We start from the raw sequence: 27,897 nt of genomic DNA on the forward strand, positions 1-27,897 counted from the left end.
GAGCTCTGTGGCTTCAGGCTTGATTGCCGTTCAAATGACAGCGTTGGTTTCCCCAAAAGTGGGCGGGGCTGTAAAGTGACGTAGATTTTACTCTCATCTATTATTCAAAACCATTCTATTTATTCTAACGTAAATTACATGCCAGTGTTTTATCTTTTTATTTAGCGATTTGTTTTTGCACTGGGAATGTTTTCATGTGGAACCAGAAGTACGTCACTTCACTTTGTCTTCTTCGTCCCTTTTACGTTCCAGACAATGCATGGCTCAGCATAACAGACTGAACAGCGACCCCAGGTGTGTCTACATTGGAATTACATCTTCATTACTGAAGGAAAAATACTTTACCTAGTGTTTGTTAACTGGGTTTTTAAATGCAGTTGGCTTTTCTTAATGGTTACAATATTGCTATGAGTTGCAGTATATCTGAAGCAAATTATGTTTCTGAAGATGTGTAGTCGATTCCACCCTTCAATGTAGCATAAATGTGAACTCTCATTACAGGAACAATACCGGAAACAGACGTAGGAAAGATCCTCAGCTCGCTGATTGAATGTTTTAGCCGCAATGCACGTTGGGAGATGGTGTTTATGCGATGTGAAATCCGAAAACATTTACAAATAAAATAATACTTTATTCCGAGTGTTCTTGCTTTTCTCTTTGGAAGTCATCACATAACGGCATTGTAATACACGGTTCGGCTGCATTAAATATTACACATCTGCCGTAGTTCTTTATTTATAGAGCCCTGATGAGAAGACTTCTGGACAAACTTGAAGCACTGCCGCAGAAACTGAATACGTGACGTGGATCATAAATATATAAGCAATTAAACAACATCTTACATTTATTTTCACAAAATACATCTCCTTGCAGTATCAATAGTAATTCGGCTGACTTTTATATTTGATCCAATTGGTAGATAGGTTATATTTACACCATAACGGTGCACAGCTGATAGAAAAGCACTTGTAGTCTTTAAAGATATTACTGATTTTCTTTGAATATAAGAATGTAAATACTGAGTTGAGAGAATAGTCAGGAGTTTTGGGTGATGGGAGACACACCTATGGAATCACAATTTCAATAGCTTACCATTAAATGACGGATATACCTTTCTGTCTGTGATGTTTTACAAATCAGATATTAATGTGTAGAAGTAAAACATGAGAAATAGTATAGCAATATCCTGTAAAATTATGTAAAAACATGAATAAAACTACACATCTTCAGATGTTATACATACATAAGTGTCTTACACTAATAATACAAAGTTATTATTAGTATACTGTGTGTACCTTGTGTGCACCGCCTAGTGGTTAAAGCACGTTATTTAATTATTTTTGTTGAATAATGTTATTTTTGTTGAATAATGTTATTTGATGAAAAATATATTAAGAGTACATACTTTCATAGGGTGAAAGTAGAAGGCCAATGATAGAAATATAGAATATAAAAAATCAAGAAGATACTGTAAGTGATCTCTACAATAAAACAGTTTAGTGCCGGATGTATAAAGATATTAATTTTTTCTTATTCAAAAGAAGAACTTAACCTAAAGTATTCTTTAATGTTTAAATAAAGCCTTATTAGTTTGTCTGTTTTGCACATCCTCCTATTCATATCTAATAATATAATTATAAAATGCAATAACGTGCTTTAACCAGTAGGTGTCCCTTTCTATCAGCTGTGCACTGTTATGGCGTAAATACAGCCTATCTACCAATTGGATCAAATATAAAAGTCAGCCGAATTAGTGTTGATACTGCAAGGAGACGTATTGTGTGAAAAGAAATGTAAGATGTTGTTTAATTGCTTATATATTTAAGATCCACGTCAAGTTTTCAGTTTTGGCGGCAGTTCCTGTTTGTCTAGAAGTCTTGTCATCAGGGCTCTATAAATAGAGTTAATTACGGCAGATATGTCATATTTAATGCAGCCGAAACATGTATTACAATGCCGTTATGTGATGACTTTCAAAGAGAAAAGCAAGCACACTCGGAATAATGTATTATTTAATTGTTTTATACAGTCTATGGTTGCTACAGAGGATTATGGGTAATGTCATGTCTTCGGCCATCCAAAACTCATAGAAAACGACTTGTTTCTCAGAATTGAAGGGGAAAACGTGACAAAAGCATTGTACACACACTAAAACCTATCAATGTCGTTTAATTAACAAGGATAATCTGGTGTTTTTGAAGAGAAAAGCAAGCACACTCGGAATAATTAAATAAGAATAGTACAATATTACTTTATCCCAATTAGGCTAAATCTTACTGTAGTTCAAATTGTAATTAAGCTATGTGTCTAGACTGGTTATGTTGAAGTAAAGCTATTTAATAAGTGTTTTAATATGATGTATTAAACCACATACTTCTTTCTAAGTAGCAACAACAACAAAAACCACTACCAATGATGCTGATGCTTGGCCATGGCAGCTACCACACAGTGGTATGTACACAAGTCTGTATATAAGTCTGTATAAATCTGACGTATTTTTTACATAATTGTGTCTCTTCCATAAATGCAATCCAGACTCTGTCGATCTAAAGATCAAGAGAAGGGCATTTGACATTGTCAATGCAATAAGGAGGCTTCAAGAGGAGAAGAAGATTGTTCTCATTGAGATGGACCACCATTGGAGAGCTCTTTAAACCCGTGGTGATGGCCTGAAAGAGCTGTCCTGCCTGCTTTCCAGTGAGACAATGCAAAGTATGTATTTAAATTATAAATGTCATAAACAGAAAAACATTATTACAATTATGTTATTCCAACACTGGCTTTATCTTATTTTGTTTTACTTTTAAGATTTGCCTTGGGTCCTAAGTGAAGAGGGGTTGAGAGGTCTGCAGAGCACCATCCTCAGAAAGTGGCAGAACATCCAACCCAGTCTCACGGCATTTCGTGTTATAGTCACGACATGTAATCTATTGATTCGTGTTCACCAACACGATTTCCCCCTTTTTTTTTCGTGTCACACAGAACGATTTTAAAAGCAATGTATTTCTATTGGTAGTATGTTTCGTGCCTGCACCACGTCTTTTTGTCCGTTCGGGTCTTGGAAGACCGGAAGCTGTGTGGTTCATAAAAACATGTTCTTACTCAATATCAAGCCACGATTATTGTTTTTAATTTTAAATCGTATAATGTCGGACTTTTTAAATGCTAAATGAAAGCTTGATAAAAAACGAAAAAAGTTAATGTAGAAATGTTCACATTGTGCTTAAATATATAAAAATAATCAATATGTTAAAATGTGTATATCAAAATATATACAGTGATGTTTAAGTATTAATAAAACCACAATTTTGCTTGAATAGTACGGTGTAATATTGTATGTTTTGTAATTTTTATGTTACATTGGGTATTATGTTAAAATATCTGATAACTATTATGTTGGTTTCACAATAAAGAGAATAGTGGCGCCATCTTGTGGCATATCAACAGAATAATACATAATGCAGAATCTCTACATTATAATGTTACTGAGAGGATTCAATTACCCCGTTTCTACAACTGAACTTTAGCTTAAATATGGGTTTAAAAACCTTATAATTGCAATAATTTGACAAATGGGACTGTTTTCATTCAATCGCTGAAACCTCAAACTAATCTACTCTTTATAATCAGGATTTATAAACTTATGTTATATCAAGTTGTTTTATTAAACACTTTTCTCCCTCATATCTATATGACAACTTTCCTTTACCAGTCATCTTCAACAGTGAATAAATACAGAGCTCAATCCCAGGTGAAATGCACACTAAAGGGTAATAATGAGGTTCAGTAACAGGAAAGCATTACAAATAATGCCATTTGTATTATAATAAATAAACTATCCAAGATGTGTGTTTGGTGCAAGAGAGAAAGAGAAATAAATTGGACAAAAGCAAAAGAGATTTGAGAGAGTTTTTATTGATACATTAAGCCTAAATGAGTTAGGATAAGGCGGAACAATGAAGTTTGACATGTACTATTAGCATTAAGCATTATAATGATTGGATACACATATCAATCAAGTTTTAAATTGTAATGGAGTACATGATAGAAGAATCACTTGTGAAGCTACATAGGATTACACTGTAAACAGTGGTTAACACCACAATAAACACCACTTATAACCCATAAGGCACCAATGAAGACTCATTATATGATAGCATTAAAAAACAAGAAGCTTAATGTAGTCAAATGCAACCGATAAAAAAATGGGTATTCTCAAATGGCCGCTTTCTTAGTTTTCAAAAGAGGGCAACGGTTGGTATTTGACCTTTGATGCTCTGACTTTGTACAGGGCCACTGCACTGATCATGCCAACGGCTGCAAGAAGACATCCAACGATGAACACCAGGTTCAGATTCAGGGGGGTCACTGGAGAGAAAGAAAAGCATTATTTTAATTTGACATTTCCAAAGACTAACTCCTCAGAGGACGTGGTCGAATTGTCTTATTAGTTCAGGAAGGTTCCTTACAGAGTGAAATGACCCGAGTTCCTAAGTGGCATCCATAAAAACAGCTTTTTAAAATATCAATGATAGGAAAGGAGCTTCAATGCTTAATATCTCCTTTAGGATACACTGGAAAATCCTGTCCCACAATACCTAAGGCCCATCAAGTTTTACACTAAGGTTAGAACCTAATCTGCTCATTCTCATATCAGTATCTAGTGTCTCTACTGGGACATGTCTCCATGCTTTAATGTTCAAAAATATCTTTATTTGTCTCATTCTGCCTGTGCTGCAGTACCTCTTTTCACCCTCTGTCTGAAACCAGAGCACAGTCTGCTCTGATTGGTTAGCTGGCCAGCTCTGTTGTGATTGTTCAACCACTTAGAGATGACCGCCCCTTAGCCTATCACATAGAATGTGTTGCAGCGCCAGCCAATAGGAGCACAAGTGTTACATAGTGATGTCACTATGTTCCAGAAGTCCCGTTAAGGAAAAGTGGTTAGGAAAAGACATAGGACCTGATTTTCACTTTTCAACCGTAGCCTCAAAGTAGGCAGGTGTTCTGAGGGAAAACGTACCTGGGCTCCCGGTGCTCTCCGCTGATCTCTTCAAACGCAGAGGACCCTGGGAAATGAAGTGCCTGGCGCTCTGAGTGATGGCCTCTCTCTTGCGGTGATGATGATGCCCAGTAAGGGGGGAGTTGATGCACCCCTGTGAGCACCTTGTGCCGCTGCTCCCTGCCTCACACATCAGCACTGAACAGCTGATGTACACCTGAATGCAACACAACACGCTGTCATTACATCAGCAGATATACAGACTTTTCTTCAAGTGGAGAAATAACAGAGCTGTGGTTGGATCAAAGACAAGATATATTGACACGTTGTACTTTTAATTTAGTAAAAATGCCAGACTACATGCAACAGAGTATTCCTACACTGTGGTATTAATTATTTGTATTAAGTAAAAGATCAGAGAGTATAGCCACATATTAGATAGTTCACCTGGTCGTGCAAGCCGATGAATTTGAAGGCCTCCATGCTGAACCTGAACTGTCCCTGGTTGGCGCTCGGATGCACCTGAACCGTTTGGTCCAAATTACACCTACAGTAACAACAAAAAGAAAAGTTAAGAAATATTGCTTCTGTGAGTCCATGCCTCACAATTGGTAATCGCTAAAATTGCCAATCTAATGCTAATTTTGATACATTAAAAGGAAATACATTCAGACACTAATAGCCACATTTGGCGTAGAGTATATTTGGATGCCTTTTTTTTTAAATTGGAAAAAAACAGTTTCATTTTTGAATGCACAAAAGTGTGTACCTGATGGAGGACTGCAGATGGAAATGAGTTAAAAGCAAGCATAAATGTTCTCTTTTTGAGATTAGTGTATTTGTATTTATGGTCCTTGTTCAATAAAGACTATAATAATAATAATTGTTTTGCCTGATTAAATCCCATATTAATCCAATGCCTGAAAACATCTCATTGCCACCTACGGGCAGTTTAGTTACAAACCTCTGACATAGCACATCTTTCTCAATGCATAGTTATGTCCCCTGTTGCCACTAGATGGCGTGCTCATGCCTACCCATTCTCGATGATGGAGTATGTTGGCCAGTAGTTGGGGGTGTCATATGGCGCCGCGCTGCAGGATTCCACAAACAGCTCGGTGTTGTTGACGGTAGATTTGGCCTCTATCTGCATGTAGATCCTGTTCTTCACATCGTACTCCAGAGGGTACAGTCCTGGATCAATCATTTGTCTATATTGGCTGTCTGGGTAGAACTCAAACTCGTAGGTGAACGATCCAAAGCCTTTATCCCACACCACCACATTCCTCCTGTGTGCTGTGAAGCCCTGCGACACGTTCCCACGTTTGGGGTACTGGCAGTAGAACTGAACCTCCAGCAGGTGGTTCCTGGTGATCAGGTCGTGTACGTTGTCCACCGTGGTGATTTCATTTTTGAAAACCAGGTTTTCCTCATCTTCCTGCAGAGGTAAAGGGGACATATTGTGTTCACGTTCATATGTGTATTTGTGATTTCTACTACAACCTGTTTACAAAAACATTAAAAAAACGTGTAATTGTACTTATACTATATAAAAACTGTTACTTTGGTAAAACTTAAAAAATGAGGCAACAGTTTCAAGCAATTTTATGAGTTGTTGTGAACTTTTGCATTTTGCATTTTTTTTGTTGGTTAAACTGACTTTTGTAGTTTTCCTGAATGTGTTTCTTTCCTAGGCAGGTTGGAAGGCACCCCTGATACCCACATTTGTCTGCACAAGCACTAATAACTGAGTTTTTCATACTCCTAATAAAAAGTAGTTTGGAGAAAAACCCGGCGGGTGATGAAACAGATGCCCTATTGTTACCTCGATCTGAGTGCCGCAGGCGTTGAGGGGTACGATGGCGATGATGTGCGTGCTGTTAGAGTTCATCTGCAGGTTGCAGGCCGTGTTGCTGGGGTCGTTGAGGCGTAAATGATCCTCATGAAGTCCAGGGAGAGAAGATCTGTTAACCTCTACCGTCATTGAGGACTCATGGCAGGTCACACGGGATTCAACTAGAGCAAGAGATAAATAGTTTACAAAATAAATACACATTACACTAATGGCTAGTCTACAGGTGGCAGTAACGCTCCAGAACAGACAAGAAGAAGACTGCAAAGCTAGTTAACAAAGATTTATATTGACTTGTTTGCTCCTTAAATATTGTTTCACCAAAAAGAAAGGTTTCAGTTCATATAAATTCAGGACATGCACAGTGTTTTTCGCCTACAGTAATGGGTTTGATTTGATCAAACACAACGGCCTTGCAAAAGTCCATGAAGCGACTAATGGAATTTAACATTTTGACATTTAACTTTTTCAGTTGTAGTTCTACTATAAAATGTTGACATTAAACAAAAATCGCTCTTACCTCGTCTTTTACCGATGTTCACCAGAACGCACCTCATCTCGGACTGATAGATGCCGGACCTGAAAAGCATCAGTGACCAAAGATTTATCTTGAACCATTTTCTTATTTTTTTTAAGGAGTAATGCCTGTTACTCATTCAGTAAGGCAGAAATGTCTTATCAAACCATCACAGGTGTTTGAATTGGAGGTAACTTCAACCTCATACTCACTAAAATCAATATGCAGATGATGTATTTGTTTATGTCAATGTCTCTGGCAGAAGCAATCATCAATTGGGATTTCTAACTTTTTAAACACATTTGCATCTGACTTCTGTATTCTTTAAATCCTAATATGATTCTTAGTCGTTCATAGCTTTTTAAGTTTTAAAAAAAATATCAAACTGTTACTTACTGTGGAGATTGGGTGACGTGCAAATGGTAACCGTAATAAATTGTGGTTTGAGGGGGGAGAGTAGAGGCGGGACTGTAAAATGTGTGAAAAGTGAAATCAATATTTAACACACACAAATGCATACTAAATGTATCAAATAGAAAATAAATGTAAGGCTCACTCACTCGATTACTGATTCAACAGCAAAGCAGATTGGGTAATGATCCCCCACATCATCAGGGCCAGGCGTCCACCTAATGACAAAGTCTCCATGTGTGCTTCTGTGCTTGGTGATATTCAGTGGCCCACTGATGATGATATCATGTAGTCTGTGTGAAAACAAAAGAAAGAAACCAGATATTTCCTCCTCATCGCTGAAGTTATCTCACTAGCAGAAATGCTGATAATGTTCTGACGATTCTCACTTACGTTGCATGTGAAGCTTGTGCTCGGACTCTGATCTCCACTTCTTTGTTGACCTCGGCATTGATGTGTTGTCCATTTTCAGGTGTTGGGTGCACAAACTTTGGCAAGTAGAGTCCATCAACACACGAGGGAGCAGGTGGGTCCACTGCAGTTAAAAAGTGCAACAGTTCTTTAAGAGTTCTTGATCAGTTCTTACAACCACTTTGTCAGTAAATGTGGCTCAAAACATCAAAGCTGTCACAGCAGATTATATTCATTAGCTGTCAAAGGCAAAATATCTACAGGTTAGGGTTTTGAAGAGGGAAATACAAAAATTGCTATGTTACAATTACGGCCTTCCACTAGTTTGTGCAGATTGTTGCAGAACGCTGTGAGGCCGTATTATTCCTGACATTTTACCGCACCCCCATTCATTTTCAAATGAAGCCCATCTTCAAAACCAGAATTGTTAGCTCCTTGATTCTGGCCTCTTGTTAAGGCACCGACACATAGACAACATTTTGAAAATGTTATAAAAAAACAAAATTCCACCAGATGGCGCTATAAAACACTTGAAAGAAATCAAAAACGACTGCTTCAAAATACGGCTTTGTAAATAAAAAACATTTAAAAAATCCAACAATCCTGGCATTTTTCCCGATTTATAAATTTCACAACCCTAATCCCTAACATTCCTATTTTTTTAACCTGAAAGAGCCGTTAATGTATTTGCATAAACCTAAGAAACCTAAGGAAAATCGCAAATCCATAATTGTGAGTCAACCTCACCTAAGGGTTAGGGTTAAGGCCCGGACACACCAACACCAAATAACTGACACAGACGGACCACCGACTGTTGTGTCGCCTCGCGTCTCTTCGTCTTGGCCATGTGTCGCACTGGAACACACCGCAAAGACTTCAGCCGACGGCCAAGAAGCAAGTATGAACTGCGCATGCGTGAGTGGCAATAACTCTCCTTACCAGCAGACAGCGGTAGTGTGTATTCGTCATTCAAAAGAGGCAACAACCGGAAGACAGACTGCGTGATAACCGAGAGAAGAAGAACAGACTGCGTGATATAAACAAACAACAAATAGCGTGTGCGTTCCATTTTCACTCTACAACGAGAAGCTCATGGGGCTTTCCCGAACCTGTGTCGAGAGCTGGAGTTAAATGAAATCTCAGATTTGCCTTCTTAATAGTTTGTTTGGGTCCCTCACTTCCGTTTTGCTTCTCATGCACTGATTCGCTAAGCTGAACAGCCAATCAGAGTGATTTCTTTTGCCGACTGCCTTTGGTCGACTGCCCACAAATTCGACATGTTTAATCGGTGGGTTTTCGGCCAAAAAGGTGTCGGCACGGCTGAAAAGACACAACGGTGCGGGACACACCAATCTGAGTAGGTCGTGTCGACTCATCGTCGGCCTGACGCCCATCGACGGCCAAAATCGGTTTGGTGTGTCCGGGCCTTTAGGTTTTCAGAACAACTAAAATGTCTCTATGCAGGTGTAGAACATGTACTTACTTCTTATGCTAAAGAATGTATTTAGAACCAAAATGTAGAACAAAAAATAAGACGTTGCACATTAAGTTGTCACTAGAGCTGCAAGAGGTGCATGACAGGTTACACCCATTGAAGGCAGTGCAGCAACAGCTTTTCTGTAAGTATGGACTGACTAATTGAGGACAAATAAAACCTGACTCACCAAGAAAGGAGAATTGCAAAGGCAGTTTACTGAGAGGAGGCGTGGTGCCATGCAGGTGTCGGTTGTCTGTTGTGGTTGGAGTTGTATGCAGCCACGGCCAGTATGTGGGTATAGGTGGGGCTGGTGTCTGACGTGTAGTTGTTGCTGGAGTTGGATGATGATACCACCACCACCATGGGGTTGTGGTTGGTGCTGCAGTCGTGGTCGGTGATGGAGCTGGATGATGATACCACCACCACCATGGGGTTGTGGTTGGTGCTGAGGTCGTGGTTGGTGCTGGAGGTGAATGATGATACCACCACCACCATGGGGTTGTGGTTGGTGCTGCAGTCGTGGTCGGTGCTGGAGCTGGATGATGCCACCACCACCATGGGGTTGTGGTTGGTGCAGCAGTCGTGGTCGGTGCTGGAGGTGTATGATGATACCACCACCACCATGAGTGTGTTGCTGGTACCATAGTGTTTGGTGCTGGAGTCGTGATTGGTGCTGAAGTCGTGGGAGGATATGTGTGGTAGTAGGATCGTTTATGCCTCATGGGAATCAGTGGAGCCTTGTAGGATTGGGTTCCATCGGTGTAGGACAGAGAGATGGGCCTTTCCGGGAAGTCCTCCACCACCAACTCAAATCCAAAAACACTTGGGTTGGCGATGGCATTGCGGTAGTGTAAGGAGCAAGAACCCTAACAATGTAAACATTCAGACATTTAGTGAGGCAAAGGCTCAGTCGGGTATTGGAAAATGCATAAGGAAATTGATTTTTAATTTACAAACCTGATCCAAGATAAAACCTGAAGGTTGGTTACATCCGCTGCACTCTATATTTCTGATATTTCCATATCTGCAGCGAACTGTGTCGCCATCAGCGTCGAAGGACATCAGCTTGTAGGTCCGTGGGCAGTTCTGGGGAACTCTTGAAAGGACACATTAACAAGAGTGAGGAACACTGTTCTGCCCATAAAACCCAAAAGGATTAAACAATCAGAGTTATAACTGCACATGTGAGGTAGTAGAGTAAGCACGGCCACAGTGACTTCTTTTAGGGTGGCGCCAAACCCACCCTCAAATAATTTAAATTGATACTAATATGCATATTACACAACCTTTTCAAAGAATAAACACAACGCGAGTTGACCTTTTTTTAATGACTATAATTTCATTCAAATGAATGGAAGCAGTAGACACAGTTATTACATAGAGGCAATTGTAAAGCAATCATCTAACAACTGTTTTGGGAAAGAGGTTTCAGCCCAGGATAAGGCAGAACTGTAAAGGTTAACACACATGTTGTTACTTTACTTTGTGAGTGCAGAGCAGAAACTGTCTGCAGGACTGCACCTTCATGATACAGAGCGATTTAATCAAACAACAAAATAAAGAAGGAGCTTACCGAAGGAAAGGTAGAATGGCAATGTCTGGGGATCTGTTTGGTTTGCCAGTGTCAGATCTTGATCCCAAATCTACTTGAGTTTGAAATCTCCAACCTGAAACCCCGTTACGTGTTGGGATCCAACAACAGCTACTTGCCCTGTTAGGTGTGCAAACAAATACTGCATTATACAGCTGCTTGTTTTTATTTATTATTATAGGATAAGCATCAAAACAACAAATACAAGTGTTTCCAATGCAATTCTGGAGACTCCACAAATATAACATTAGCAGGATTTGAGTCAGAGAAAAAGCTCACCTCAGCTGAAAAGGTTTGTCAGTTGGGACTTTTCTTTGTTGAACTGTTTCTGTTTCACACCATTGTCTGTTGCTTTGCGGTGCATTGGTGCTCCTGTCAGTTATGCCTCTCTGTTGATTAGTGACATAGCCACAGTTGCCAGTGCTACATGTTTGGTAATGGGAGTACTGACACCCATCATAGGTCGCCCTGTCGCGAAAGTCCACCTTTGAAAAAAATAAAAAGAATAATATTAATGCATATTTGTATCACTATTTCCAATGTATGTTGTGCTTTGACATATACCAATCGAGGTAACAAGCTAGACAACACAATTAAAAGAAAACATTGAGGTAAACTATATTTAATGTAAGTTTTTGCAAGCTAAGCTTCCAAAAACAAGACCACAAATAGTTTTTAAACGTGATTTTAAACATTTCTGCGAGCAAGCATTTTTTCATGACCTGTGGGATTTTGATTGGAACAAGATCTATCTCATTAGTGATGTTGAACTGGCATGGGATTATTTTCATGAGGCTTTTACTAGAATTATAATGTAATAAAAAACTCATTTGGAACAGAAACTAAAAATAAATTACCAGCCTGCATTGTTACAGACTCGCAAACTCTCACTGACAAATCGGCCATTCTCAACTGCTTTAATTAACATTTTCTTTCTTTCTTAGTTCTTTGTTTGAGTCCCTACATTCGGACCCTGAACAGAACGTTGATTCCTCACCACCTCCATCCCATCCCGTGGCTCAGCCATTCAATTTAACTTTTATCGAGGCGATAGAGGTCCATAAAGCATTGCAATCTGGATCCACACAAATCGGCAGGTCCGGACAAACTTCCTCCTCATTTTCTTAAATTAGCTGCAGACTTTATAGCTGAGCCGCTTACTTATCTTTTTAATTTATCTCTTTCCAACAATGAGATACCTAACATATGGAAATCTGCATATGTTCTTCCTTTAGTGAAAGGAGGGGATCCCTCATCTGTTAATAATTATAGGCCAATTTCAAAATGATGTGTTGTAGCGAAGGTCCTTGAAAAGCTTCTCAGTGAACAACTTAAATTATTCTTGGACACAAATTATATTTTGTCAGAGCACCAATCCGGTTTTAGAAAACAACACAGCACAACAACTGCTGCTATTAAAGGGGTGAACAACATAATTGAGGCATTGGACTGTAAAAAGTATTGTGCAGCTCTATTTATTGATTTGTCAAAGGCGTTTGACACAGTTGATCATACCATCCTGGCGGAAAGACTTCACAGTATCGGCTTATCTAAGCATACTGTAGGTTGGTTTTAAAATTATTTATCAGCGAGAACCCAATGCGTCTAATTTTCTGGGTCCTCTTCTTCCTTCCTCCCGATAGCAAAGGGTGTGCCACAAGGTTCCATATTAGGACCGATTATTTTTACCATATATGTAAATAACCTATGTAATAATTTAGCAAATGCTTCTTACCATTTTTATGCAGATGATACTGTTATTTATTGTTCCTCCTCTTCTATAGAGCAAAGTCTAGATTTCCTCCAGTCTGCCTTTGATGTCATACAAACCCATTTATATCAACTAAAGTTGGTATTAAATGCAGAAAAATCCAAAGTGATGATATTTTCGATGGCAAAAAGTGACCTTCTATTCTACCCAAGATTTGTACTGCTCAAGGGACTGACATTGAGAGGGTCACTACTTACAAATATCTGGGATTTCTTATTGAACAGAACTTGTCTTTCAAGTTACACACGGAAAATGTTGTTTCAAAGCTAAAAATAAAATTAGGTTTCTTTTACAGAAATAAATCCTGTTTCTCTTTTCAGACAAGGAAACATTTGATATCTGCAACGTTTTTACCTGTATTAGATTATGGTGATCTGCTATACATGAATGCCTCCGACCAGTGCCTAAAGAGCTTGGATACTGTGTACCATTGTGCCTTACGATTTATTACTGGATGTGGATATCGAGTACACCATTGCACTTTATATGCTGCTGCTAATTGGCCATCTTTGTCTGCTCGCAGACTTTCCCATTGGTTGGGTTTTATTTATAAATCTCTGCTTGGGTTGGTTCCCTCCTACATTTGCACATATATGTGTCAAAGAGAAAGTCTATATGGCCTGCGCTCCCAATATTTTATTCAGATGCTGGTTCCTACAGTGAGAACAAAACTGGTTAAAACAGCTTTTAAATATGCTGCCCCCACAGCTTGGAACAATGTACAGAAGGAGATGAAACTCTCAGATTTAATCACTATGGGGGAATTCAGGTCCATCTTAAAGGACAGAGAACACGACACCATTGGTAGATGTGAGTGCTCGTATCTCCTAAAATCGTTTTAAATGTTGCCAGTTTTTAATGATTTTTAATAGTTTGTTTTATTTCGCATATTGACTGGTTAATTTATTTGTGTTTTACAGCTGTATTTGTCTGCCTGTCTTGTCTGTGTTTTATCTGTTGTAACTTCGTTCATGCTGCTCTTCTTGGCCAGGTCACTCTTGGAAAAGAGATTTTAATCTCAATGAGTCTTTTTACCTGGTTAAATAAAGGATATTTAATGTATGGCAAAAACTTTAACAGAAGTGAGTGTAAAAATAACAACGGCATAAATATGAATAAATTAGTTAATTATAAACTGATGCAAAAGTTTAAAAGTAGTTTCTCTCACCCTAAATGATCCATCGGGGTTTCTTCCTTTGTAGCTATAGGTCACGGTTCCACCGTAGTGATGTGATGCAGACGCCAGTGAGACCAGCTGAAGCAGGAGCAGCAGAGCGGCGGCCATCTTTTCCCGAATTCACCTCTGTCTCCAAGTATCTGCTGCTCACATCCACCTGCAGCATCCTTTTATACACACCTGGCCATGGTTCCTCCTTCCAAGTTATGACCTTCATCTATTGAATCAGACCAGCTGCATAACTGGTTCCACAACATTTCACTGTAAATGCTTTAATACACCCACAACGATAACAAAGCATAACATTTGATGATAATGAACATTTGCTGGCAGCGTGTTGACATATTTTTGTCATTGTGAATGCTAAGGAATCGAAACCGTAAGCATATCTATTATAGTGTAAGAGCACTTTAAAATGACCCCGGTGGCCTAAGGCCGTGACTCTTGTCTGGCATGTCAATTTTGGAGCAGATCAGACAATGTTTAGCCAATGTTTAAATCCTCTAAAATGAGCCGTTTCTCATTTCTCTGATTTGCAGCTGTGTGTCTGTGCTGCGCGCGGCGGCACATTTGAATTACACCGGGCCAGCGGCAGTGAACTGTCAGGAAGACTCGGGTCTAACTCATGGTCTAACTAACCTTATTTAACAGAAAATAAAATGGCAACAACAGGGCTTGGGAGGAGTGGTCGCGTTAACCGAATACCCCCCCCCGTCAGCGTGAGTGAGTGACGAGTTGTGTACCAACCTGGTCTCACCAGAATGCGTGACATACTTTATTCAGCAGTGCTTGCTTTACTCTTTGAAAGTCATCACATGAATGCATTGTAATGAATGGTTTGGCTGCATTAAACATTACACATCTGTCGTAGTTCTTTATTTATCTACAGAGATCGGGCCTCAGAATAGACCGGAAACTATTCTTTTACCGTTCGGTTTTAATTTCACAATAAAGTTAGTAGTAATCATTTGTTTTGATATTATTGTTTTTTATTAACTACTAGACCGCTGGGTCATGTTAACACCATCTTTTCTGTGTTGCTGTGGGTTTTTTACATCGCTTTTGTGTTACAAATATCAAAACAATAACAAAATATATCCGTCGTAAACTAAACCAGAAACAGCAGTATATTTTATTTTGTTAACACTGTAAACTTGACAACTTTTTAACCCGCACCTCCTACTGGTTAAAGCACGTTATTACACGTTTAGAGTAATTGCAATGCAGGTAGATTGTGTTGCTTTTTAATGACTGTTTTAAAATGCCTTTTTCTTAATGTCTTTCATTTTTGTAAAGCACTTTTGAATGTGTTATATTTGATGAAAACATTTAAATATTAAGAGTACATACTCTTAATATAGTGGGAAAGTGGAAGGTCAATGATATAAATAATATAGAATAGAAAATATCAAGAAGATACTGTAAGTGATCTCTACAATAAAACAGTTTAGTGCCTGATAGGAGGATGTGCAAAACAGACAAACTAATAAGGCTTTATTTAAACATTAAAGAATACTTTAGGTTAAGGTCTTCTTTTAAATAAGAAAAAAGCTTTGGGGGTATCTACAGATACTAAGCCTGACAAAGTACTTAACGTCTAATATATTGCATGGTTTGTTTTGGAACTTGACAATCAACTTTCCTGCAATGTTAACTATGTTGAAGCACTTATTTTAACTGATATTATACATATTAATTATACTCTTATAAGATGTATGTAGATAGTATAAGAAATGTGCAGAATATGTTTAATGGTGGAGGTACACAGATATCGATAGATGTCTTGTAATGCACTGGTGAGGAACCTGTGACCCAAGTTTTTCATTCATTGCATAACTACACCGTAGTTGTGTATGATATGTCAATGAACCTTAGAAAATCTTGAAATCTTGAAAGGGATGTGCAAAATAGCCATTATATACAGTTTTTAATTAACTATTAGTAGAGAATAACGAGTAATGAATATACTTTATAGGGATCTGCAGATAAATATTTAGCCTTCTCAAGCACCCACTACCAAATATCTCGCCTGATTGTTGGCACTTGACAATCACCTTCACTGAATTTTACTCAGGTGTAACTAAAGTCTGATTTAAGGGTTGTTTATATTTCACATCATTAATCCAAATCTGTAAAGTAACTACAATAAATGTAGTGGAGTAAAAATACCAGGTTAACCTTAAAGAAAGCCCTCAGGATTATAAAAGACCCCCATCACCCCAGCCACAAACTGTTCTGTCTGCTGCCGTCTGGCAGGCGGTACTGCAGCATCCGGACTAAAACCACCAGACTCAGGGACAGCTTCATCCCACAGGCCATAAGACTATTAAACACCTGAACTTTGAAACAACATCCATAACATTAATCTGGCTGCTACTTAGAAATTATTTATCTAATATATCATATTCAATCACTTGTATATAGACTCTTATTGCACTATTTCACTTTTTACTATTTTACTATTTTTATTTTTGTATTTACTGCACTATTTTGTCTGTGTATCTGTTTTATTGTGTTGCACTGTTGGAGGAGCCTGTGACCTAAGGGGGGGGGGGGGGGGGGGGGGGGTAGGACACGTTCTAAGCACATGGTGTAGTCCCATAGCTGAGGATTCTGGGTAGTGTAGTGTCTTCTGCCATTCATACACTACGAACAAATATTTGTTTCTCCGAATCGAAAGGGGAAAATACAAAAGCATTGCACACAATTTAAACCAATCAATGTTGTGTAATTAACAAGGATAATCTGGTGTTTTTGAGTCGATGAGTAGTGCAGATATCACTGTAAATAAAATCAATCGACAGTAAGGAGAATACTTACTTCCGGGTGTAAAATCCTCCGTTATCCAATGGGAATGGACGCTCATCGCTCTTTGGGTCCGTAATACAATAAAGGGGACATGATCAAATAGGAATATAATTATCTTTTAAATAACGTTAACTAAAGGGAACAATCTATTTGACACAGCTGAAGCTCTGGCCTTCCTTAAAAACTAACTAATTTAATAAAAATCACAGTTGTATTACACACAATGCACTGTTTTTTGAGAAAAAAAATTGGTAAATAATGCACCATAATACATTCTGACGAAAAATAAAAATGATTATGAATACAAATAAAATAAAAGAAGCCTCCCGTGAGTTACTAGAAGCTATAAAGTAGATTTTAAAAACGTTTTATAGAATAAAAGCTCACTGCGGGACGTTGTAGAAATGCGTGTGTGCACCACGACAAAGGAGCCTCATTCACTTTACATTGGGGTTGTTTGCGTGGTGCAGACACGTAAATCTAGCAAAGTTCGTGACTCCACCACGCACTGCGGTGTTAAGGAGTCGTGGTGGAGTCACGCATTCTGGTGAGACCAGGTTGTTGTGTACAGACTCGACAGGTAATAATGGATTATGACGGAAATGTTACGATCCTGTCCGTCAAAATGACTGACAACGAAAAAGTCTAACGCCACCACTGCTTGGGAGAAAGAAACAATGTGATATTTGGGCCCATTTTCGCTACAATGAGGCGGAGAAAAAAAGCGAATGCATTGTTTTATCAGAAGGGAAGCAATGTGGCCATAACACAGCTGGTAAAAACACCACAAACCTGACCAGATACTCTCTGCAAAGCTCCTTTCTTAATCATTCAACCAGTGTTTTTCATCAAATAAGGACAAGATATAATCTTATTGTGAAATAAGTTTGACTAAAATGACAAATTATTGGTTTTGGCTAGTTTGACTGAAATGTTCTATATAATCTGATGACTAAAAAAGACTCAACAGTTTTCATTGACAAAAAGTAGACAAAAATAATTCGTTTTCTTTGACTAAAATAAGACTAAAATGCTCAGACTTTTAGTCGACTAAAACTTGACTAAATAAAAACAGGATGAAGGTGACTAAATATGACTAAAACTAAAAAGGAAATTGAACACAGGACTACACAGGACACTAAGACTAAAACTAAATAAAAAAATAGCTGACGAAATTAACACTACTACTGAGCTGTTTTAATAAAAATAATCAGCCCCCTATGGACCAGGATGAAAATGCTTTGGTATGCCTATCTTCCAAGACAAACTGAACATATCCACCAAAATGTGTGATAATTGGATAAATCGTTGATAAGTTATGAGTATTTCTTTCTATGCCATGCCTTTTTGCAAAGACGTTTTGATTAATGGCGGCCATGTTTTTGTACTGACCTTGCACATTTCTTATGGATACATATTTGACCCCCCGCTGATGATGCATGACAAATGTGGTGTGTTAATAGACAAAACATAGAGATTTAGATACATATTTAACTGTTTTTAGCATTATGCTAATTAGCACAACATATAAGTAGGCGGAGCTTAGGGGCTCTTGAGGCTTTTTTGTAGAGCAGCTCCAGCCGGATATGTGTTCCTAATTTTAGGTCAATCGGACTTAGGTTGCACGCTTCAGAATTGTTCGAATATTTGATTTTCATAGGGGGCGCTAGACAGCCAGCTTTCAACTTTTGAGCAATTCCAATGCATTTTATCTTTTCTGCACCAGACCTGACGTCCGTGCAAATTTCACAACTTTCCGAGCATCGGAAACTGCCACCCAACAGGGAGGAGTTCATCACGGCCCCGCAAGGAGACTAAACTCTTTCTTAATGCCCACCGCTTATCGTTCTCTGGTGCTGTCATTTGCTCATGACAATCCATGGTCAGGTCACATGGGGGTCATATAGAGCAGGGGTTCCCAAACTTTTCAACCCGCGACCCCCGAAATAACAGTGCCAGAGACTGGCGACCCCCAACGGAAGGGGGGTGCTAGTGAATTGTCAACCGGGGGGGAACCTCGCTGCGGGGAAATTCTACTGATGACCAGTCCGCCCCTGAAAAATGTCTATGTACACGTTATTAATAATAATAATAATAATAATAATAATAATAATAATAATAATAATAATAATAATAATAATAATAATAATAATAATAATAATACAAATAATAATAATATTTAAAAATAAATTGTAATTTAAAAAAAAAAAACCTTGCGACCCCCCCTCGGGCTCTGTGCAATTAGAGAAATTAGATGTCCTTCAAGATGGCGTGCTGACATCGATTTCCGGGTCACTACCGGAGGACCGAGGAGTCGAGGAGTCGAGGAGTCGAGGAGGCGAGGAGGAGGAAATCAGAAAAATGAGAAACGGCTCATTTTAGATGATTTAAACATCGGCTAAACATTGTCTGATCTGCTCCAAAATTGACATGCCAGACAAGAGTCCCGGCCTGAGGCCACCGGGGTCATTTTAAAGTGCTCTTACACAATAATAGATGTGCCTACGGTTTCGATTCCTTAGCATTCGCAATGACAACAATATGTCAACACGCTGCCAGCAAATGTTCTTTATCATCAAATGTTATGCTTTGTTATCGTTGTGGGTGTTTTCAAGCATTTACAGTGAAATGTTGTGGAACCAGTTATGCAACATGGTCTGATTCAATAGATGAAGGTGATAACTTGACAGGAGGAACAATGGCCACTTATTTTCCACCAGGACTCAGGTCTGGTGTTGTTTGACATTGCAAACCGGCCATATTTATCAAGTTACTAGAAAACCAAATCAAGTGATTCAAACTTCTCTTCTCATCTTCATTATAGTAATGGGTGAAACATTTGGGCACTGGTTCAAATCACGCTGCAGTAAACATTCAGCTGTGTCCTTGGGCAAGACACTTCACCCCAAATTGCCACAGTGGGGATGGCCCACAGTCAGAGTTGGGTGTAACCATGGATGTATAATAAGAACTGGATACAGCGTGGGAGGCGGGGCCTCATTCATTCCTATGAGAGTTGCTCATTCGCGCATGATGATAAAATGGCCCAACTTTTGAGAGAGCGAAACGTCACAGATTACCCGGCATGCCTTAGAAGTACCCGTATGTGCGCTCATAGCGCATGCGCAACTTTAACCATGCCCCCCAAAATGCTCGTTCACATCAAGCACGTCAATTTGCGTACACGTAACAGCACCGCACGTTCATGACAGCATGGTAATGGTTTGTTATTATGATAGATTTGATATTAACGAGGCGGCAGTTAGCAGCTAGCGGTTAGCTAGTAATTATGCTAATTTACACATCAATCGTTATGTACTTTTATATTACGCTGTAACAGGATCTAGTGATATCCAAGCAACAGAGCTTCATTTAGCATGAAAGAATTATTGCACTGTATATATATATATATATATATATATATATACAGTGCAATAAGCTTCTTAGTGCAATAAGAAGCTACAGGGACGTTAATCTACGTCGGTAATATTAACTTTATTTAATACAACATTTACGGTACAAGATTTAATCATACAGCCCATGTAGTATCATATTTTACAAATGATGAATTACAACAAACATGTGCAATATATCCATTATTATAGCTCCGTGGGCGATATGGGTCCGTTCTTATTGTGCATCCATGGGTAAAGATAAACGCATGTAGTGCTGAACACGTAACATGAACGTGCCGGGCGGCGCGGTCCCGTGGGTTAGATGCGCGTTCATAATGCAGAGGGAAATAACTCGCAGAATAACGTTATTAGCACATTTTTACAACTTGAGGAACGAATGTTTTTAATAAGGGCTATACAAGTGTTCATACTGGGTAGTTTATTTAGTTTAAAAAAAATTATCCAACGATTTACAGACCACTCTTTCCCCATGGAAGTCAATGGGAAAAAGTGTTTCCGGGCCTGGCAACCAAAAGGAAGTGTAGTACCGCCGTTTGGCCAGCACGAATATTTTCATCTGAGTCCGGCGCACTTCCTGGGGGCTTGGGTGTAACGCGTTACAAAGTAACGCGTTACTGTAATAATATTACTTTTGTCGGTAACGGAGTAGTGTAACGCACCGACACGCGTTACTTCGTTACTTTTATAAAATCAGTCATAATCACACTGACAGACAAAAGGGGTTTCCGCCACAGGTTTATATGTACGTAATCTGCGCGACTTGCGCGTCCACATCTCCACGTGCAGTGCTGCATAAACATGGCAGAGTCAGCGATAACTTTCGAGGGGTGGAGGTATGCCCATTATTTTGAGTTCGTCCGAAGAATAGACAGGAATGTGACGGTGAGGTGCAAACTGTGTCCAGGCCAGAAGCTGTTATCCACTGCTGCAAACACCACGTCAAACCTCAACAAACACCTGCAAAGAACACATGCTAAGGTGAAGCTAATAGCTAAGGACCCCCGAACCCAGAGTGAGGATGATGTGAGTGCGCCGCCGCCGACTCCGAAGCAGCACAAATTAGAATTTGGAGGACCGGTAACCAAAGCAGAGATGGACAGGCTTGTAGCATCCTTCATAGTAGAGGTAATGTTGCCCATTTGCACAGTGGAATCACCATCGCATCGTTCAGAGATATACTGCGCAAAATACAGATAGCAGGAGACAGAGGACAGCCATAGTCAGAGCTATCTGGATCAGTCTTGACATCAGACAATGGAAACTGAACTAAAGAGAACATTTGAAACTTTAGCAGTCTGCGTGATCTGCCTGTAGGGAGGGGCTGGCCGGCCCTGCGAGTAAAGTAACGAGTAAAGTAACGAGTAAAGTAACGAGTTACTTTATGTAGAGAGTAACGAAGTAGTGTAATATATTACTTTTTTTTAAAGTAATATGTAATATGTAATATATTACTTTTTTTAGTAACGACCCCATCTCTGCCCACAGTATTAAATGTATGTAAGTTGCTTTTGGATAAAAGCGTCTATTAAGTCATTCATTTGATCACTGTTGTGATTACTTATACAGTCAAGCTGCTGTTCAACGTTATCATACCAAACATTACCTTATTTTGTTTGAGTCCCAAACCCTCGGTAATAATCTTCCTCAACCAGTCAAATTGACCAAATATTTTGACTGTTTTAAGCTGTTTTTTCAAACCCATTTACAGCCACAGCCAAGTCACACAATCAATCTGGTGAGGCTGCTTTATGGTTCTTAACTCCGAGTTTCATCTCCATTGCTTCAGAAGTTTCCACCACATTCATTACTTAATGATTACTGCAGGTGTTAAAGGAGAGGTGTCATGCTTTTCCGGTTATTACCCGTCCCCTTGTGTGTTATGAAGGTTTTTATGCATGTAAACGGTGTGCAGAGTCAAAACCCTCAAAGTACACCCTGTAGCGAGTAAAACTCTAACACAGAAAATACCTCCCCAAAACGCCTCGTTGGAGATACGTCATTGTCCATTTGATTCTTCCGGGTACGGCATGATGTCAAGCTCTCTGCAAACCCATTCTCACAGAGTTTATCAACCTTTTTCTTACTCAATATCAAGCCACACTTATTGTTTTTACTTCGACTGTGAGTTTGTGTGTGCTCAGGATGAATTTGGCTGTGTTTCGCTATGTATCCTAAACAAGGAAACAACACCTCCACGGAGCTCAGCGCGATTCACAACGTCCCGACCAATCAGAGCACACTGTGCTCACAGGGAGGGTGGGGGCTGGAGCTATTGGAGCTACAACGAGCCGTTAAAGGCAGAGAGTGAAATTCAGTGAATACAAGTAGTTTACAGAGATGCTGTATGAGACCAATGTGAGTTTGGAAAATTGCACAATATAAATCTATTTTAGTAGACCTCAACAATGGAATTATGATCAGTGGAAATGGCCATGACACCTCTCCTTTAACATTTGATCGGTTGCTGCACGACTTCTAAAACATAATGAGGTTTAGTAAAGAAACATTTATTTTTGACTAACTTAAAACCAGATTATCCAAGATGTGTTTGTTTATGTGCAGAAGAAAAAGATAGTAAATTGGACAAAAGCAAAAAGAAGATTTAAGAGAATATGTTTTTATTGAGACATTGAGCATAAATGACTTGACGTTAAGGCTGAAAATGTAATAATGACATTTAGCATTATTATGATTGGGCGGCACACATTTCAATCAAGTTTTAAATCATAATGCAGTACATGAAAGAACAATCACTTGTAAAGCCATATGGGATTACACAGTAAACAGTGGTTAATACCACAATTAAAACCACTTCTAACCCATACGGCAGGAACAATAAATGGATATTCTCAACTAGCCGCTTTTTTTAGTTTTCAAAAGAGGCCAACGGTTGGTATTTGATCTTTGATGCTTTGACTTTGTACAGGGCCACTGCACTGATCATGCCAATGGCTGCAAGAAGACATCCAACGATGAACACCAGGTTCAGATTCATGGGGGTCCCTGGAGGAAAAGAGAAGCATAATTTAAATGTCAACATTCGGCTGTCCACAGAAACTGTTACGCTTCCCGAGAAGTGACTGGAGATGAGAACCTGCTACGCAAACACTAGACGGAGACAGTGGTGAAGTGTCAAACAATAGTCTTTATTTGACCACGGCACAGGCAAGGTGTAGAGAGGAGCTCAGAGAAGACAGACGTGGAGCTGGATAGCTCAGGGGGAGACGGAGGTGCGGAGATGCACGGAGGGAGCACCGGCGTGGAGAGCCGGAGATCCAGAGCTGGCGAATGTAGACAGGATGAGCTGGTGTGCGTGGAGGCACGGAGGACACCGACGAGGAGAGCCGGGAATCCAGAGCTGGCGAACGTAGTCTGGATGAGCTGGTGTGCGTGGAGGCACGGAGGAAACACCGACGAGGAGAGCCGGGAATCCAGAGCTGGCGAACGTAGTCTGGATGAGCTGGTGTGCGTGGAAGCACGGAGGGAACTCAGACGAGGAGTCGGAGGCTGGACGTGGCAAGCAGAGCGGCAGGTGTGTGTAGGTCACTGAAGGATAAACGAAGAACTGGCGAAGTCTGAGGATGGGAACCAGGGTTTTAAGCAGGTGCAGGTGAGTAGTGGCAATCAGTGAGATTTACAACAGCAGTGGAGATGAGTTGGCGGGAATCAGAATGTAGGTCAGCCACGCCCAGCCAGGAAGACAAACAAACATAGAAGTGGCAAAGAAGGAGGAAGTACTGCAGATCCTCACAGAAACAACCAATCGTGAAGAAAAACTCAGATCATGTCAGTTACTGTGCTTATTAGGTATTTTACAATATTATATATCATATGTTTTTATGTCATATATTGCCAAAGTGCTTTTATGTAACTTTCAACAATATGTTAAACCAAAAGGAGAACTATGCTAACTACTGTAAAATGATTTAATTAAGTTTAACAATTTTTACCCAGTTGTGTTTTTTAATCTATGCATGTTTAAATAAACATGTTCGAATGGTGATTTTCATAGGAATAGATGTGTAGGCCAAACAAGTTACAACAGTAATACATTTCAATGGCTACGTTGATTGCCTCTGTTAAATCCCCAGTGTTTAAGAAAGTTGAAGCAGTTGCAACTTTACTTGTATTGGTTACTCACATAATCATATTACTAGCCTATATATAGATGAACACATGCTAGAAAATACATTTATTTTACTACCCTTTATATACCTGTACATGTTAAAGTATATACAATGAATTATACTAACTGCATACCTGTACACATGTGTTTTACCACATGTATTTAAGCTGATAATCCATTATATATGTACATACTGCACAACATATTCAAATCACCACCTATTTACATTACAATTTACATTACATGCTTCCTTTTGGCAACATAATTAACCATAATAATGTAAAATATCATTTTTTCGCTGATGATACTCAGCTTTATATCTCCACTTCACCAGGAAACCCCAGTTCTTTAAATGCAATTCTAATTTAGGAGTAGATGTGTAGGCCATGTGTAGTAGTTGGAGTAGATGTAGAAGTGTAATCCAAACAAGTTGTACTGTACGTTTATAAAGTCCGAAAAACATGATAAAAATACACGGAGCCAAAGATGCGCTCTGAGTAGTCAGCTGTATGGTAACATAAGAGTCTGCCAGTGTCAGTGGAGTCTCTTTTCCTAAGTCCTGATGAATCCTCTTTCACATATTTCCTCAGGGAAAAGTGGTTAGAAAAAGACATAGGACCTGATTTTCACTTTTCAACCGTAGCCTCAAAGTAGGCAGGTGTTCTGAGGGAAAACGTACCTGGGCTCCCGGTGCTCTCCGCTGATCTCTTCAAACGCAGAGGACCCTGGGAAATGAAGTGTCTGGCGCTCTGAGCCTCTCTCTTGCGGTGATGATGATGATGCCCAGTAAGGGGGGAGTTGATGCACCCCTGTGAGCACCTGGTGCCGCTGCTCCCTGCCTCACACATCAGCACTGAACAGCTGATGTACACCTGAACGCAACACAACACGCTGTCATTACATCAGCAGATATACAGACTTCTCTCAGAATAGCAGAGTTGTTGTCAGAAACACCACAATACTTTGACTTAAATAACATTTTGAATGCCAGAACATTACCTGCAACAGAGTATTCCTAAACTGTGGTATTGTTTATTTTTATTAAGTAAAAGATCAGAGAGGTTCCTCCACCAGAGTATAACCTCATATTTCATTCTTCACCTGGTCGTGCAAGCCAATGAACTGGAAGGCCTCCATGCTGAACCTGAACTCTCTGGGGTTGGCCTTCAGATGCACTTGAACCGTCTGATCAACAGTACACCTAACAGAAAAACAAAAAAAAGATGTAAGAAATATTGCCTCTGCCTCCATGCCTCACAAACAGTGCTACATTTGGTGTCTGATGTATTAAAAGGAAATCTTCAGACACAAATAGCCATATTTCATCCTTTAAGTGTATTTTGAGATACCTTTTTCAACCTTTTTCGAAACATACTATGAAAGCAAAGTAGACCAAAAACAATGCATACCAATGCATCGTTTTTATTAGTTTGAATTAATAAAAGGACTGCAGATGGATGTGTTTGCCTGATTAATTCCCATATAAATCCACTGCCTACAAACATCTCATTCACACCTATGGGCAGTTTAGTTACACACCTCTCTTATGAAAGAAAATCAATGCAATGGTAAATGTATGCATTGGTAAAGATATGCCACTCGATGGCGTGCTCATGCCTACCCATTCTCGATGATGGAGTATGTTGGCCAGTAGTTGGGGGTGTCATATGGCGCCGCACTGCAGGACTCCACAAACAGCTCGGTGTTGTTGACGGTAGATTTGGCCTCTATCTGCATGTAGATCCTTTTCGTCACATCGTACTCAAGAGGGTACAGCGCTGGATCAATCATTTTTCTATATTGGCTGTCTGGGTAGAACTCAAACTCGTAGGTGAACGATCCAAAGCCTTTATCCCACACCACCACATTCCTCCTGTATGCTGTGAAGCCCTGCGTCACGTTCCCACGTTTGGGGTACTGGCAGTAGAACTGGACCTCCAGCAGATGGTTCCTGGTGATCAGGTCGTGTACGTTGTCCACCGTGGTGATTTCATTTTTGAGAACCAAGTTTTCCTCATCTTCCTGCAGAGTTAAAGGGGACATATTGTGTTCAAGTTCATACATGTATTTGGGGTTTCTACTAGAACCTGTTTACATGCTTTAATGTCAAACGTGTCATTGTACTTTCTTTTATTTCTTAAGACAATGTCCCGAAAAAACCCTATGGATCTTATGGTGTTTCCCCTCTAATTGTTCAATCATCAAACTCCTAATAAAAAGCAACAATAGTTTAGAGAAAAACCCGGCGGGTGATGAAACAGATGCCCGATTGTTACCTCGATCTGAGTGCCGCAGGCGTTGAGGGGTACGACCGCAATGATGTGCGTGATGTTGGAGTTCCTCTGCAGGTTGCAGGCGGTGTTGCTGGGGTCATTGAGGCGTAAATGATCCTCATGAAGTCCAGGGAGAGAAGATCTGATAACCTCTACCGTCATTGAGGACTCATGGCAGGTCACATGCGATTCAACTAGAGCAAGAGATAAGTGGTTTACAAAATAAATACACATTAGATTAATGGTTCTAGTCTACAGGTGGCAGTTGTTTTGTTTAAGATTCTACCCAAACACATCAGCTTTGCAAAAGTCGATGAAGCCACTAATGGAATTTAGCATTTTGGTTAAAATATAATAAAAGTTGTAGTTCTACTATAAAATGTTGACGTTAAACAAAAATCGTTCTTACTTAGTCTTTTACCGATGTTCACCAGAACGCACCTCATCTCGGACTGATAAGATTCCGGACCTGGAAAGCATCAGTGAAGATTTATCTAGAATCATTTTATCTTTTTTTAGGGAGGCATTTGCTTCTGACTCTATTATTTTAAATCCTAATTTGTTATTTTGATTAAAAAATAAAACTGTTACTTACTGTGGAGATTCTGGGACGTAGACATGGTCCTTGTGATAGGTTTTGGATGGTAGAGGCGGGACTGTAAAATGTGTGAAAAGTTAAATCAGTATTACACACACACACATGCACACTAAATGTATCAAATAGAATATGAATTTAAGGCTCACTCACTCGATTACTGATTCAACAGCAAAGCAGATTGGGTAATGATCCCCCACATCATCAGGGCCAGGCGTCCACCTTATGACAAAGTCTCCATGTGTGCTTCTGTGCTTTCTGATATTCAGTGGCCCACTGATGATGATATCATGTAGTCTGTGTGAAAACAAAAGAAAGAAACCAGATATTTCCTCCTTATCGCTGAAGTTATCTCACTCGCAGAAATGCTGATAATGTTCTTACGCCACAAGGCAATACTCATCACGTTGATTCTCACTTACGTTGCATGTGAAGCTTGTGCTCGAACTCTGATCTCCACTTCTTTGTTG

General features: G+C 39.5%; 2 protein-coding genes across 3 annotated transcripts; both read right to left on the reverse strand.

The window, feature by feature from the left end:
• Positions 1–3,895: 3,895 nt before the first annotated feature.
• On the reverse strand, positions 3,896–14,370 carry LOC117496995. Its single transcript, XM_034148877.1, has 14 exons — positions 14,201–14,370; positions 11,541–11,746; positions 11,244–11,381; positions 10,628–10,766; positions 9,858–10,536; positions 8,176–8,317; positions 7,932–8,075; positions 7,768–7,839; positions 7,375–7,433; positions 6,828–7,018; positions 6,040–6,440; positions 5,450–5,549; positions 5,024–5,219; positions 3,896–4,368 (listed from the first exon to the last, which is right to left on the reverse strand). Exons 1-14 carry the CDS (start codon positions 14,315–14,317, stop codon positions 4,232–4,234), a joined length of 2,721 nt encoding a protein of 906 aa, XP_034004768.1. The 5' UTR covers positions 14,318–14,370; the 3' UTR covers positions 3,896–4,231.
• LOC117496997 (oncoprotein-induced transcript 3 protein-like) lies at positions 4,375–27,897 on the reverse strand. Of its 2 annotated transcripts, none has more exons than XM_034148880.1 (9): positions 27,850–27,897; positions 27,581–27,724; positions 27,428–27,488; positions 27,242–27,301; positions 26,836–27,026; positions 26,181–26,581; positions 25,661–25,760; positions 25,179–25,431; positions 4,375–4,963 (listed from the first exon to the last, which is right to left on the reverse strand). In XM_034148880.1, the coding sequence occupies exons 3-8, from the start codon at positions 27,450–27,452 to the stop codon at positions 25,186–25,188; spliced, it is 1,023 nt and encodes a 340-aa protein (XP_034004771.1). In that variant the 5' UTR covers positions 27,453–27,488; positions 27,581–27,724; positions 27,850–27,897; the 3' UTR covers positions 4,375–4,963; positions 25,179–25,185. The 2 variants fall into 2 exon arrangements, with proteins under 2 accessions (XP_034004771.1, XP_034004770.1); XM_034148879.1 differs by lacking the exon at positions 4,375–4,963 and adding an exon at positions 23,088–23,436 and having other exon boundaries at positions 25,239–25,431.

The sequence above is a fragment of the Trematomus bernacchii genome, unplaced genomic scaffold (assembly GCF_902827165.1).
Source record: "Trematomus bernacchii unplaced genomic scaffold, fTreBer1.1, whole genome shotgun sequence".
NCBI lineage: Eukaryota > Metazoa > Chordata > Actinopteri > Perciformes > Nototheniidae > Trematomus > Trematomus bernacchii.